Source organism: Mandrillus leucophaeus, unplaced genomic scaffold (genome assembly GCF_000951045.1).
Source record: "Mandrillus leucophaeus isolate KB7577 unplaced genomic scaffold, Mleu.le_1.0 Scaffold130, whole genome shotgun sequence".
In the NCBI taxonomy this organism is placed as follows: Eukaryota; Metazoa; Chordata; class Mammalia; order Primates; family Cercopithecidae; genus Mandrillus; species Mandrillus leucophaeus.
In genome coordinates this window covers 1,960,625-1,973,325 of record NW_012101255.1, presented here as the reverse complement: position 1 = coordinate 1,973,325, position 12,701 = coordinate 1,960,625, and the positions used below count along the sequence as shown (strand labels likewise).

At 41.6% G+C, this 12,701-nt stretch overlaps 1 protein-coding gene across 1 annotated transcript in view; it reads left to right on the top strand.

Annotated features, from left to right (window-relative positions):
* MED12L (mediator complex subunit 12-like) overlaps positions 1–12,701 on the top strand; it is a 350,848-nt gene that overhangs the window by 325,694 nt on the left and 12,453 nt on the right. Inside the window, exon 42 of the mRNA XM_011972754.1 lies at positions 10,655–10,736. Within this exon, the coding sequence (XP_011828144.1) occupies positions 10,655–10,736 (82 nt within the window). The remainder of the gene's footprint in view (positions 1–10,654; positions 10,737–12,701) is intronic.

The following is a 12,701-nucleotide window of genomic DNA, read 5'->3' as shown; positions in this document are numbered from 1 at the left end:
GTTAATCTCCTTGGGCAATACCCTCAGACACACCCAGGAACAATACTTTGCATCCTTCAATCTAATCAAGTTGACACTCAGTATTAACCATCACAAGCCCACCCCTTGTCATCTTGAGCCCATACACATCTCCTGAGATCAGACATAATCTTCAAATAAAGACAATAGTAAGGTCATAATTTACAGCTAACATAATACAACTGTCCTTCGTACAACCGAAAACGCACTAATTCCCAACCCAAATACCATTATATAAAGTTAACAATACTTAAATGCTGATATGAAGTCAGTAAATCCTGTGTCACATGATAAAGGAAAAGGAAATAAAATTAAGATAGTACAAGTGTACAGCTGCACAAACATGTTTTTAACAAAAGGAGGAAGTGCTCATGACAGTTACAGTCCTCTTTTCTGCCACTGGTCACGTGGTCATAGCCAGTATTGATGACTACCTTCTTCTACTACCCATTCTGTTTTCCCTTTGCCTTCAGCAAGCACCTCAGCAGGTTGTTTTTTTTTTTTTCCTGGTTGAGTGACCCAAACCTTCATTCCTGAGGGGTCTGGATCATTTGTAGTCCTGTCTGGATTGAGCTGTTGTAGTTTCCCATTGATCTTAATCACAGAGCATGGTAACACTAAGAGACGCCCTTATGGATCTCCTATATTCCATGAATACTCTTCCTTACCTCCGTTGTGAAGTAGTAGACTGATTTCATCTTGATAGTCTAGGTCAGTCACCTCAGCCAACACTGTAACTCCCTTCTTAGCCTGTTGGCTTAAAGGCAGGAGGAGCCCAAGGTGTCCAGGTGGCAATCTTAACTTCCAGTTTAATGGAATCATTGCATTCCTAGTGGCAGTGTTCCTCCCTCTGAAACTAAGACCTCTAGGCCAGCAGAACATAATGTTGCGGGAACAGGAAGCAAAAATTTTGCTAGTGGATCACTAGGGGTGATGGTGAGTGGTGCCACTTCCACTTCCACCCCTTAATTCCTGGACTTGTGAATCCTGGCTATGGGAGAAACAGTACTATATATTGGATGCTGATTCCCAGCATACATGGCCTTCTGGAGAACTTTGCCCCAGCCCTGCAAAGTATTGTCACCTAGTTGGCATTGTAATTGTAACTGCAAAAGGCCATTCCATCATTCTATCAATCCAGCTGCTTCAGGATGATGGGGAACATGGTAAGACCAGTGAATTCCATGAGCGTGAGCCCACTGCTGCACTTCTTTAGCTATAAAGTCAATGCCTTAGTCAGAGGCAGTGCTGTGTGGAATACCATGATGGTGGATAAGGTGTTCTGTGAGTCCATGGATGGTAGTCTTGGCAGACGCGTTGCATTCAGGATAGGCAAACCCACATCCAGAGTAAGTGTCTTCCAGTGAGGACAAACCTCTGCCATTTCCATGATGGAAGAAGTCCAATATAATCAACCTGCCACCATGTAGCTGGCTGATCATCCTGAGGAATGGTGGCATATCGTGGGCTCAGTATTGGTCTCTGCTGTTGGCAAATTGGGCACTCAGTGGTGGCCGTAGCCAGGTCATCTTTTGTGAGTGGAAGTCCATGTTGCTGAGCCTGTGCGTAACCTCCATCCCTGCCACCGTGGCCACTTTGTTCATGGGCCCATTGGGGAATGACAGGGGTGGCTGGGGAAAGAGGCTGAGTGGTGTCCATAGGATGGGTCATCCTATCCACTTGATTATTAAAATCTTCCTCTGCTGAGGTCATCCATTGGTGAGCACTCACATGGGATACAAATATCTTAACAGTTTTCAACCACTCAGGTTCATCCACATACCTCTTCCCCAAATTTCTTTGTCACCAGTTTTCCAGTCATGCTTCTTCCTGTGCTTTGCTGTGTTTTTTTATTTTGTTTTTTTTTGTTGTTGTTTGTTTGTTTGTTTGTTTTGGAGACAGTGTTGCTCTCTCGCCCAGGCTGGAGTGCAGTGGCGCAATCTTGGCTCACTGCAACCTCCACTTCCCGGGTTCCAGCAGTTCTTGTGCCTCAGCCTCCCAAGAAACTGAGATTACAGGCACGCACCATCATCACACTCGGCTAATTTTTGTATTTTTAGTAGAGATGGGGTTTCACTATGTTGGCCAGGCCTCTTGAACTCCTGACCTCAGGTGATCCACCTGCCTGGGCCTCCCAAAGTGCTGAGATTATAGGCGTGAGCCACCATGCCTGGCAAGAAAAATTTTATATTTCCTTTTATCTTTTGGTATTTTTCTTTTAATAGTTCCACTAAGATATATTATATGTATTATAAATATATTTATTTATATTTTATAAACATCTCCAGCAGATTCAGTTCTTGGTAGCAGCCAAAGCTATCTATTCTTTGTTTTTTTCTTTGTTAGAGAAGAGGGTGGTAAGGTAGCTGTTGAAGATAAGTGAACTCTTCCTGTTTTGGAGTTCTGATTCATGCTGTATCAAAGCAGAAGTGGTAATGGTAACACATTGCCACCCATCCCATGACTTGTCCTGCTGCTATCTGATGACATTCACAGTTGAATTCTATAAATGCTTTTTTCTTAGGGTAGTGCAGAAGTCATTGCAGTCATGGTATGTGTGGTAGAGACCAGCACCCTGCCAGATGTTATAGAGCATGCTGGTGAAACATCGCTTCCTGCCACTAGAGGACTTAGAATCATAGGAAGTGGCTCAATGGCAGCACTGCCTGTGGAAAGTGGTTTACAGTTGCTGAATTTTTGATAGAAGAGCTGAAAGCATTGTATTAGTTTGCTAGAGCTCCCTAACAAAGTACACAGACTAGATGTCTTCAACAACAGAAATGTATTGTCTGTTTTGGAGACCAGAGGCCCAAGATCAAGGTGTCTGCAGAGTTGGTTTCCTCTGAGGACTGTGAGAGAGAATCTGTTCCATGCCTCTCCTCCAGCTTTTGGTGGCTTGCTGGGACTCTTTGACATCGCTCAGCCCGTAGAAGCAGCACCCTGAGCTTTGCCTTCACCTTCACAGGCATTCTCACTGTGCATATACATGTCTACTTTTTATAAGGACACCAGTCCTTATAAATTTCCACTTTTTATAAGGACATCAGTCATATTGGTTTAGGTCCCATCCTAATTACCTAATTTCAGCTTGATTACCACTGTAAAGACCCTGTTTCTAAATAAGGTCACATTCCGAGATACTGGGTGTTAGGACTCCAACATGTCTTTTTTAGGGAACATAATTCAACTGAAATAATACAAGGTCAGAAGGTGAGAGAAGTTTGGGAAACCTTGATGGAGGAGGCTGAATGTGGCAGATGTTGAAGGCAGTAGGATTTGATTCATTGCTCTTTTTTTTTTTTTTGAAACGAAAAGAAAATTGAATGTTAATTTTTTTTAGAGTTGGAATTCAAATTTTGTTTAGAATTAATGAAAATATATATTTTTTGTTCTTTTGTTGCTGTTGTAAGAGGAACAGAACTAGTTCTTTTTTTTAGCTTTTGCACAAGTCCATTCTATTTTAATGCATTCTAGGAGATCATAAAATATATATATAGATATATTTTGAGACGGAGTCTTCCTCTGTCACCCAGGCTGGAGTGCAGTGGTGTGATCTCGGCTCACTGAAACCTCCGCCTCCCTGGTTGAAGCAATTCTTCTGCCTCAGCCTCCCGAGTAGCTGGGATTATAGGTGCCTACCACCATGCCCAGTTATTTTTTTTTTTTATACTTTAAATTCTGGGGTACATGTGCAGAATGAATTCATTGCTTTTTGACTATTTTGTTCATCTCTTTGCTCATTGACGGCATCAGCTGGGATGTGTGGGACAATGATCATCCCTTGGTTTTGGCTGTAAAAAATCACTTTAAAAACTTAGTAAGAAGTTAACAACTTGTAAAAAGTGACTCAGGACAGAAATGAGTGCTTCTTTAAAACATGTCACCAGAAAACAGTTTTTCTGTGAAAAGAGCAAGAAGGACTAAGAAAAGCCTATGTTTACAAATTAAATCTGGCCTGGACTTAATATCAATGCCTGCGTTGTCATTTACTTACTTAAGTTGCTTATATTCTGTGAAGGAAAAACATCTGGAAATGAAGACATGGTGCCCTTGCTGGGAAAATATATTTGGCATGTCTGATTTTGGCCTAAATTATAGTTCTTGACTAGAAAAATATTTTTAATCCTTATGTGTTGTTATGATTAAATTAACTCTTAACTAAATATGTTGACAGACCATGATCTTTTCTTTAAAACTCCTTCCGGTGTTAAGAGAATAATGTCGACAACATCCTACTGCGTCATTTCCTTTCATCTTAAACTCGTGTTGTCTTAGTTTGGTGACTTAAAAAAATATGCTAACAGAAAGCTTTAAATAGTTGGCTTTTCACAGCGCCCGATCCTTGGGTCCGTTTCATATTATATTGAATATTTGCCTTTTAAAAATATGCATAATGGTAGCAATCGTTACTTAATTATATTAAATTTTAGTCAGTGATCACTTGTGAAATTGTCCTTTACTCTTCCTCAAGAAATTCATTTGTTCCATTCAGAGAAGTTGAGATATTTTTTCAAACTGCCTCTGGAATTAGGAAGTAGCATGTACAGATAATATGATTCTCCTTTTGAAGTGGAAGAAATTAGGTCCAGAGAACATTGAGCAACGTTGCCTTCCTTTGCATGAATTTGGAAATTTTTTTTTCTTTTGGAAGGAAAAGAAGAAGTACCATTTATAGAAAGAGGTTGGGGAAGAAATATCAGGAGATTTCTGGTAACTGCATAGCCAATATATTTGATATAGTACTTTTTTCTTACTAAACTGTGTACAGATTTAAAAAGATGACTCTGCCGGACACGGTGGCTCACGCCTGTAATCCCAGCACTTTGGGAGGCCGAGGCGGGCGGATCACGAGGTCAGGAGATAGAGACCATCCTGGCTAACACGGTGAAACTCCGTCTCTACTAAAAATACAAAAAATTAGCCGGGCGTGATGGTGGGCGCCTGTAGTCGCAGCTACTTGGGAGGCTGAGGCAGGAGAATGGCGTGAACCCGGGAGGCGGAGCTTGCAGTGAGCCGAGATCGTGCCACTGCACTGTAACCTGAGCAACAGAGCAAAACTCTGCCTCAAAATAAAAAAAGATGACTCTATGCAAGTTACTAGTTACCTTGAAAATAAACACACAACAAATTCTGAAACACATCAGCTGCTAGCCCTGTCTGAGAGTGTAGACTGAGAGTGTGCTGCCCTGTGAGGGTGGAGATGTAGCTGAGTGCATGCACAAGTTTTTCCCAGGTGCTCGGTGGAGGCCCCTATACATTGTTGTTCCTCCGCTGCCGCTTGTACTGATGGACGACCATGCTTCATTCATCGGAGGAATCTGTGGAGTCTGTCAGTTGGTAGTACAGTTTTAAAATAAATGTTGCCTTGCTGCTTTGTTCTTTTGCTAACAAATGGAGTGGTCACAACAAAAACCTCATAACTGTCATAAGGGAAGGGATATATTTTACTCAGTTTGGTGCCCTTGGAACCCAGAAGATTGCCTGGATTTTGATAAATATTTGTTGAATGACTCATTTGTTGGATGTCAAAGCAATGAAAAAAACCTTTGTTAAAATCACACATTATCCTTAAGAAAGGAAAAACACAATTCAGGAGGCAAGGTGTCCAGACCATCTGAGCATCAGCAGGTCCATCACTGCATCAGTCCTGTGGCTGATCTTGTCAGTATATGCTTCTGCTGATGGGGCAAGCTCAAGTTTTAAGACAAAAAATATTTAAGTGATGTTTATTTAAATAGAAATTACTAATTAGCAGCACATTTTTACCTCTGCTGTGATTGAGCAGAAGAAGTAAATGTTATTGAATAAAAGTAAAAATACATCAAAAGACATTTTCAGAATTTTAATTTTAATTTAGTCTCACTCTGTCAGCCAGGCTGGGGTGCAGTGGTGTGATCATGGCTCACTGCAGCCTCAAACTCTTAGGCTCAAGTGATCCTTCCACCTCAGCCTTCCAAGTACCTGGGAACTACAGTAAATACATTTTTGTTTTTGTTTTTTGCGTTTTTTTTTTTTTTTTTAATTCAGCAAACAATGGTATTTCCTGGAGAGTGGGTATGCCATGTTGATTAGTCACACCTGACGGTATTAAGCTGGCTATTTGGTCTTGTGGTTACAGCAGGAGCATGACACGGCTTCTGCCTCTGAGAAATAAAAATCCAGAATCCTTGAGAGAGAAGCAATTATCATGTTAAACCATGTTTGCTAATAGAGGCATTTACACAGTACTAAGGGTACAAAAGCAGTGATTCACTCTTTAAATGCATGAGGGAATGGATGATAACTTCAGCTGATCTTCGAAGGATGAGTAGATCTATGGGAAGGGTAGAGTGGAACGAAGTGGGGAGGAAGTGTATTCCAGGAGAAGGGATGAACATCTGCAAAGGCACAGAGGGGAGAGATCATCTCCTGTATGGATATGGGCCAAAAGAATCTTTTCCACTTCATTTCTCACATTTGAACAGGGAATGCAAAACGTACATAGATTATGATTTGGGGGACCTCTAGTTACACCTCACTGAACCTATTTATTGACCTGTTTTGGTAAATTAAAAATTCAACTCCCACTGCAGTGATGATTCCAAAATCTCACCAAGCACATGAACCACCTGGGGGAGCCATTTTGAAATTCAGATTTCTAGCACATTAGCTACAGAAATTCTAATTCAGGAAGTTTAGAAAGGAGTCCCAGGAGGATAATCCTTTCAATTTCTGCCAGTGATTTTGTGCTTCCTCAGCCACATACAGGGTTCAGTTCTTCACAGGAGGGGTACATTTTGAATTGAAATGCTCAGTGGTGAGGCTTCTGTAGGATGTTGGAGGCAGCCCTCGTCTCCTGGTGGCAGGTGCTCCAGAGCCCAGAGAAATTGCATCTGGGGCCTAGTGCCTGTGCATGTACAGGTGAAAGCAAGTTAAAATTTGTATTCAGAGGCCTTAAGAGGAAGCAGATGTGGTGAAACACTGTAAGACGATTGTAGACATAGACCATGTATTTCTGGTCAGTTTAAGGAAGTTGGTCAAATTTCTTGGCCTCAGAATCCCTTCATGTTCAAAAATTATTGCAGACCCAAAGAGCTTTTCTGTATCAATATTTACCATGTTAGAAATCAAAAATATTGTTAATACCAAATATTGTTATGTTTAGTACCTAAAGATAAACTCATGTTACTGAAAGTAGCATGCTTTTATGAAAAATAGGCATATGTTTCAAAATAAAGTTATTTGAGAATGACATGGTTTTACTTTTTTTTGAGACAGGGTCTTTCTTTGTTACCCAGGCTGGAATGCAGTGGTATAATCACGGCTCACTGCAGCCTTGACCTCCTGGGCTCCAGTGATCCTCCCACATCAGCCTCCCAAGTAGCTGGAACTACAGGCATGCACCACCATGCCTGGCTAATTTTCATAATTTTTTGTAGAGATGGCGATTTGCCATGTTGCCCAGGCTGGTCTCTAACTCCGAGGCTCAAGCTGTCTGCTCTCCTTGGCCTCTCAGAGTGCTGGGATTACAGGTGTGACTCACTGTGCCTGGCCTGTTTTACATTTTTGAAAATTTCTTCAATGTCTGGTTTAATAGAGAACATTTGATTTGTTGTAATAGCACATGTTATGTAGGCTCTGGAAAGCTGTAATGTATGTGCATCAGAAAATAAGTGAAAAAAGCAGATAATGTCTTAGTATTATTTTGAAAATGGTTTTGAGCTTGCAGGTAACCTGATAGAGTCTTGGGGACCTCTCCCAGGAATCCCTGGATCACAATTTGAGGCCCTCTGACTATGTACTGCCTCTTAAGCCACCCTCAGACCACCTTGCACTCCCCAACACACACACGCACACACGTGTAGACATTACTGCCTAGGCTCTGCAAAGTGTAGTATCTGAGGCAACCACATAGTGTTTTATTCTGTGAAATACTCTATTTGAAGTAGGCTTTAAATGAACATAAAGAAGGCAGCTACGTGTTTGTTGAAAGAATAAATGTTGAATGTTTATACACCATGTACCCCAATGTGCTATTCAATCAGCTTAAACATCTTTATAGACAGCCTTTTAGAATCTGTAATTATTTCCGAATAAGTTAATATTTGGAAGTTGATATTTTCAATCATGGATAGCCTTGAGGGGAATGTAGTGTTTGGTCAGAGGGTCCAAAGTTTCATTTAGACAGGAGGAATAAGTTTTGTTGATCTAATGCATAGCAAGGTAACTATAGTTAATAATATATACTCCAGAATTGCTAAAAGTAGATTTTAAATGTGTTTACTGCAGTGAAATGTCTTAACCAGTCAGAAGTGAACAGGAAAATTTGACATGAACTCATTGGTGGCAAAAGCTGACCTGAATAGACGTGAGGCTCTTTTCATTTATCCTACCTGATATAATTATTCATGTGCTTGCTACAGAAATGTAATATGCTTGATTATGGAGTGCTGTCCTACATTTTGCCTGGTCTGCATATTAGGAATGTTTCTTAGTAAACTGCATATGTTCAGATTCCAAAGCACATATCTGTCTTAGGACTTTGGATAAGAGATTGAGGACAGTTACAGCTGAGTCAGCATTAAATATGCTAATAGACACATAGAAAGTCTGGAATAGTACCTGATAGTACAATATAAGGTTTTGTTAAATAAATAAGGTAGTTTCCCCAAGCATAAAAACTACTGAATAGAAAAGAATACTTACTTTACTAACATTTCCATATAAATGAAAGATTTTTATTTTTTACTCTTGATTTGGGCAATGGAATAAAATGGCAAGCTGCTGCTTCTCTAATTTGTATTGGGGAAAATAGTAACATTGGTGGAGGAAATAGTTCATTAGTTTTGTGGATCTTTCTTGTTATTAGGAAAGTTGTGGGAATTGAAGGCTCTTAGAATTAGTCATTCCATCAGTTGCTACTGAGTACCTGCTGTGTGCCTGGCAGGGCTGGACACTACAGATACATCAGTAGATAGGCCAAGCCCTTGTCCTTCAGTCACTCACTGTCTGGTGGGAGAGAAACAGTTGAACCAGCTGTCATGCCAAATATTCAGTTTTAAAAGTATCAACTTGGTAATGCCCTCTAAATAGAGGATAAGATAGGATTGCCAGATAAAATACATGGCTCCCAGTTAAATTTGAGTTTCAAGTAAACAACGAATAACATGTCAGTGTATATCCCAAGTACTGCATGGAATATACTTACACCAAATGTAGTATTTATCATGTGCAATATTTGGGACATGCTTGGAACTAAAACGTTGTTTATTTGAAATTCACATTTAACTGGACATGCTGTATTTTTATTTGCTAAATCTGGCAACTGTACTTATAATCCTGGGCTATTCTTGGCAAGCTCTGAGGAGGAAATAGATGTTGTACTTGCGTTAGGTAACTGAGGAGTCTTTTTCAAAAGACGAATTACAAAGGTATGGAAAACCAGCCATGGGTGATGGCGCACTCACTGACTGCCCCTAATCCCAGTGGGACAAGAAGGGGAGAGAGGTGGGGAGGGTACCTGACCGGAGCTGCAACCTTCCTGGAGTGGGGCGCATCCAGCCAGCAGAGATTCTCATGGAGGAAAATTGGCAAAAACAAAACTTCCCTCTGCTCCCTCCCAGCCTCACTGTGCTCCTGTGCTCCAGTCTCCTGGGAGCACCCCCTGCCCACCGAGAAGTCGGAGGGCAGAGGGGCCAGCCTTGTTGATGCTCTCCACACAGGCAGCCTGGTGAGCACACGGAGGGTGGGCACATGGGAAACAGCCAGCACAGTGCTGATGTATGTGCCTGTGTCAGAACGCCTCCTTTATGCCAGTGACAGACCAGGAGGAGAGAAGGGAAAGAAAGAAAAGGGAGAAAACGATAGTCTGAAATTTGAAGATTAAGATAAAAAGGTAAATTGGCACTACCAGTGATTCTAACCAAAAGTAATTTTGCTTCTAGTAGATGCTGATTTTTTTCCCCTTTGGAATAACCACAATTTCTTGCATGAACTTAGTGGATAGAATCAGGGCATGTGGCCGCCTATATTATGCCTCTAACCTGATTCTTGCTACAGAGCCTGTATTTGCATGGCCCTGGGAATTAGCACTTTCTTAAAGTTAGTGCCTCACTCATCCTGCCCAGGCCTTGGCTCTGAGGGTGGGATTAGCGAACCTTCATCCTCCATCACATGGGGAGGGTATAGTCCCAAATGAGCCCCAGTCCTAGGGCACCACTCTGCCTCACCAGATTCTTTTCTCCCATTCGTGCAAGGCACAGCCTGTAGTCCTTGAACAAATCTTCCAACCAGAGAGCTTTCATTTTGCCAATATTAATATCGTGATCCTCATGAGCTAGCTGGTAAAGGGTGAGATGACCAGGATCTTTGAACTGCTGAGCTACGTCTGTAGTGTGGAGTTCTTCATTGGGGCTCTTCAAATAAATGCCAACTAATAACCTGGAGTGTGGGTTCCTGAATAGATGGGGTACTTCTGATGCTCACCAGAGGTACAACAAGGTGTAGATGAAAATTAATCCACACACACTGGTCATGGCCCTTTTTTCATGAAGTGTTGAGAAGTACCTTACAGAGTGGCCCTACAAGTTAGTCTCTGTTCTTGTCTGTGATTGGCACCATGGAATGATTTCTGTCCTTTCTCCTGTCGCCATTACAGTTTCCCAGGCAAGGCTTGCAGCAGACCCAGCAGCAGCAGCAGACGGCCGCCTTGGTGCGGCAGCTCCAGAAGCAGCTTTCCAGTAAGTACCCCTGTGTGTCATGGAACAGATGGCTCCTGGAAAATTAAAAATAAGCCAGCAAAACAAAGTGGCGGCTCTCCCAAGATGGTACCATCTTCCTCAGTACAGTGTTCATGGTATTTGGTTTAGCCCAAGGTATTTTCATTCTGTCTTGGTTTAGTTTTGGCTTGAATGCTTCCTTTCCTGGGAAAACCCCAATTTTTCTCAAATTCAGTGAAGATACTTTCTTTTTGCTTCCACCAGAACCTAGAAATGTTTCTTCTCATTGCGGAGACTCCTGTGGAATCAAAGGTGTCCTTTGTTTAAAGCTGGAGAGTTCAGGGAGCATCAGCTAATGCCCTTAATTATACAGATGAATAAAGTTAGCTGGTCTCCCAAAGATCTTCAGACACAGGGAGGCCAGCACTAAACTGTCAGACTGTGAATATTCTTACCACTGCACCCTTCTGCCCTTCTGATAGTGACTCCTCAGTCAAACCCTGTAACATCATAGACAGCATGGCGAGGCAGTGTTTTCTCCCTAGTAATCTTGCCTGTAGTGCTGGTGTGGTGTTTTTGTTTGTTTGTTTGTTTGTTTTTTAATATGCTGCCTTTCTAGAGAATATACCAATAGCTCATTTCATCATACCTCATCTCAGTGCCAGCAGTGTGCTCCCATGAATTGAATCACCCCTGTGCTGGTGTCATAGGACAGGAAATCCTTTTAGAAATGGGAGCAAGCTTCCTGTGATGCAAAGAATATTGGCCTGGAAGTCAGGAGACGTAAATTTTGATGCCAGCTTGGCCGCCATTATCTGGGTCACGTAGTTTTTCCATCCGTGCAATGAGTGAGACTAGCAGTTTCCTCTTGGTCTTGGATTATGTGCTTGTGAGGTACCAGAGTGAAGAGCAGTTTGTGGTGAAGGCAGTGGTGCAGGTCTGGTAGCCTGCTGATACTGTAAGGAAACAGGTCATGTAATTACTGAGGGGCAGCTTGGTTTCTGACAGAGGGATGTCCCTTTTACACCTCAGTGTAAAAGGGGTGTAAAAGGGTATGCACTACCAGCGCATACCCAATATTTTTTTTCCTCTTTTTCTTTAAAAAGATTTTCCTCTTATGGTCTCATTTAATGTCAGTTAAATCAAGTACATCTTCATTTCTAGCTACTGTTTGCTGTTTAATAGATGTGGTTTATTAAAAGACATTTGTAATTAAAATCTCATTATGTTTCACTAATTCCAGAATCCTTATTCTTATAGACAATATAATCTTAAGGCAGATTTTTTTTCTTCTAGTGTTTAGAAATAGGTACCTAGGATTTTTATAAAGTGGCACCTGTTTGGGGGAAGATATCTACTCTTACTTCCTGTCTACCAGAGCTCAGCTTTTTGTTAAAGCCATCATTTATGGAGTACTTTCTAGGACCCAGGCACTGGGACTTTCCATGTATTGATTTACTTTAACCCACCCTGTGAGATTACATATTATTACTGTTCCCACATTACAGATGAGGAAACAACTGAAGAACAGGGACATTGACTAATTTACCCAAGGTTTTTCAGCTAATAGAGCTGAGACTTGAACTCAGAAGCACTCCTTCCAGAGCCCACCTCTTAACCACGGTACATACTCGGCTGCCTGATAAGCAGTTACGCCAGACTTCATTGTTGAAGAGTGATGACTAGGCTGAGCTGTTCACCACACAACTCCAGAGGGCTGCTTTGAGAGCGTGGCCCATATGAATGGGGCCCCCATTGAATACTCCAGAGTTAAACAAGCAGTAGCTGTTTCTAAGCCTGTGTCATTTTTTGGTATCTACTGACCATTCCTTGTTTCTGTGTGCATGTGCAGGCATGCATGTCTACATGGGCACATGCTTGAGTCATCACACACGCACACTTTTGCACCTGCGTATACTCTTGCACAGTTCTGATGTACATATCTTATGGCCATTTGCAGAAAACTGCCCAGTTCCAATCTAATGT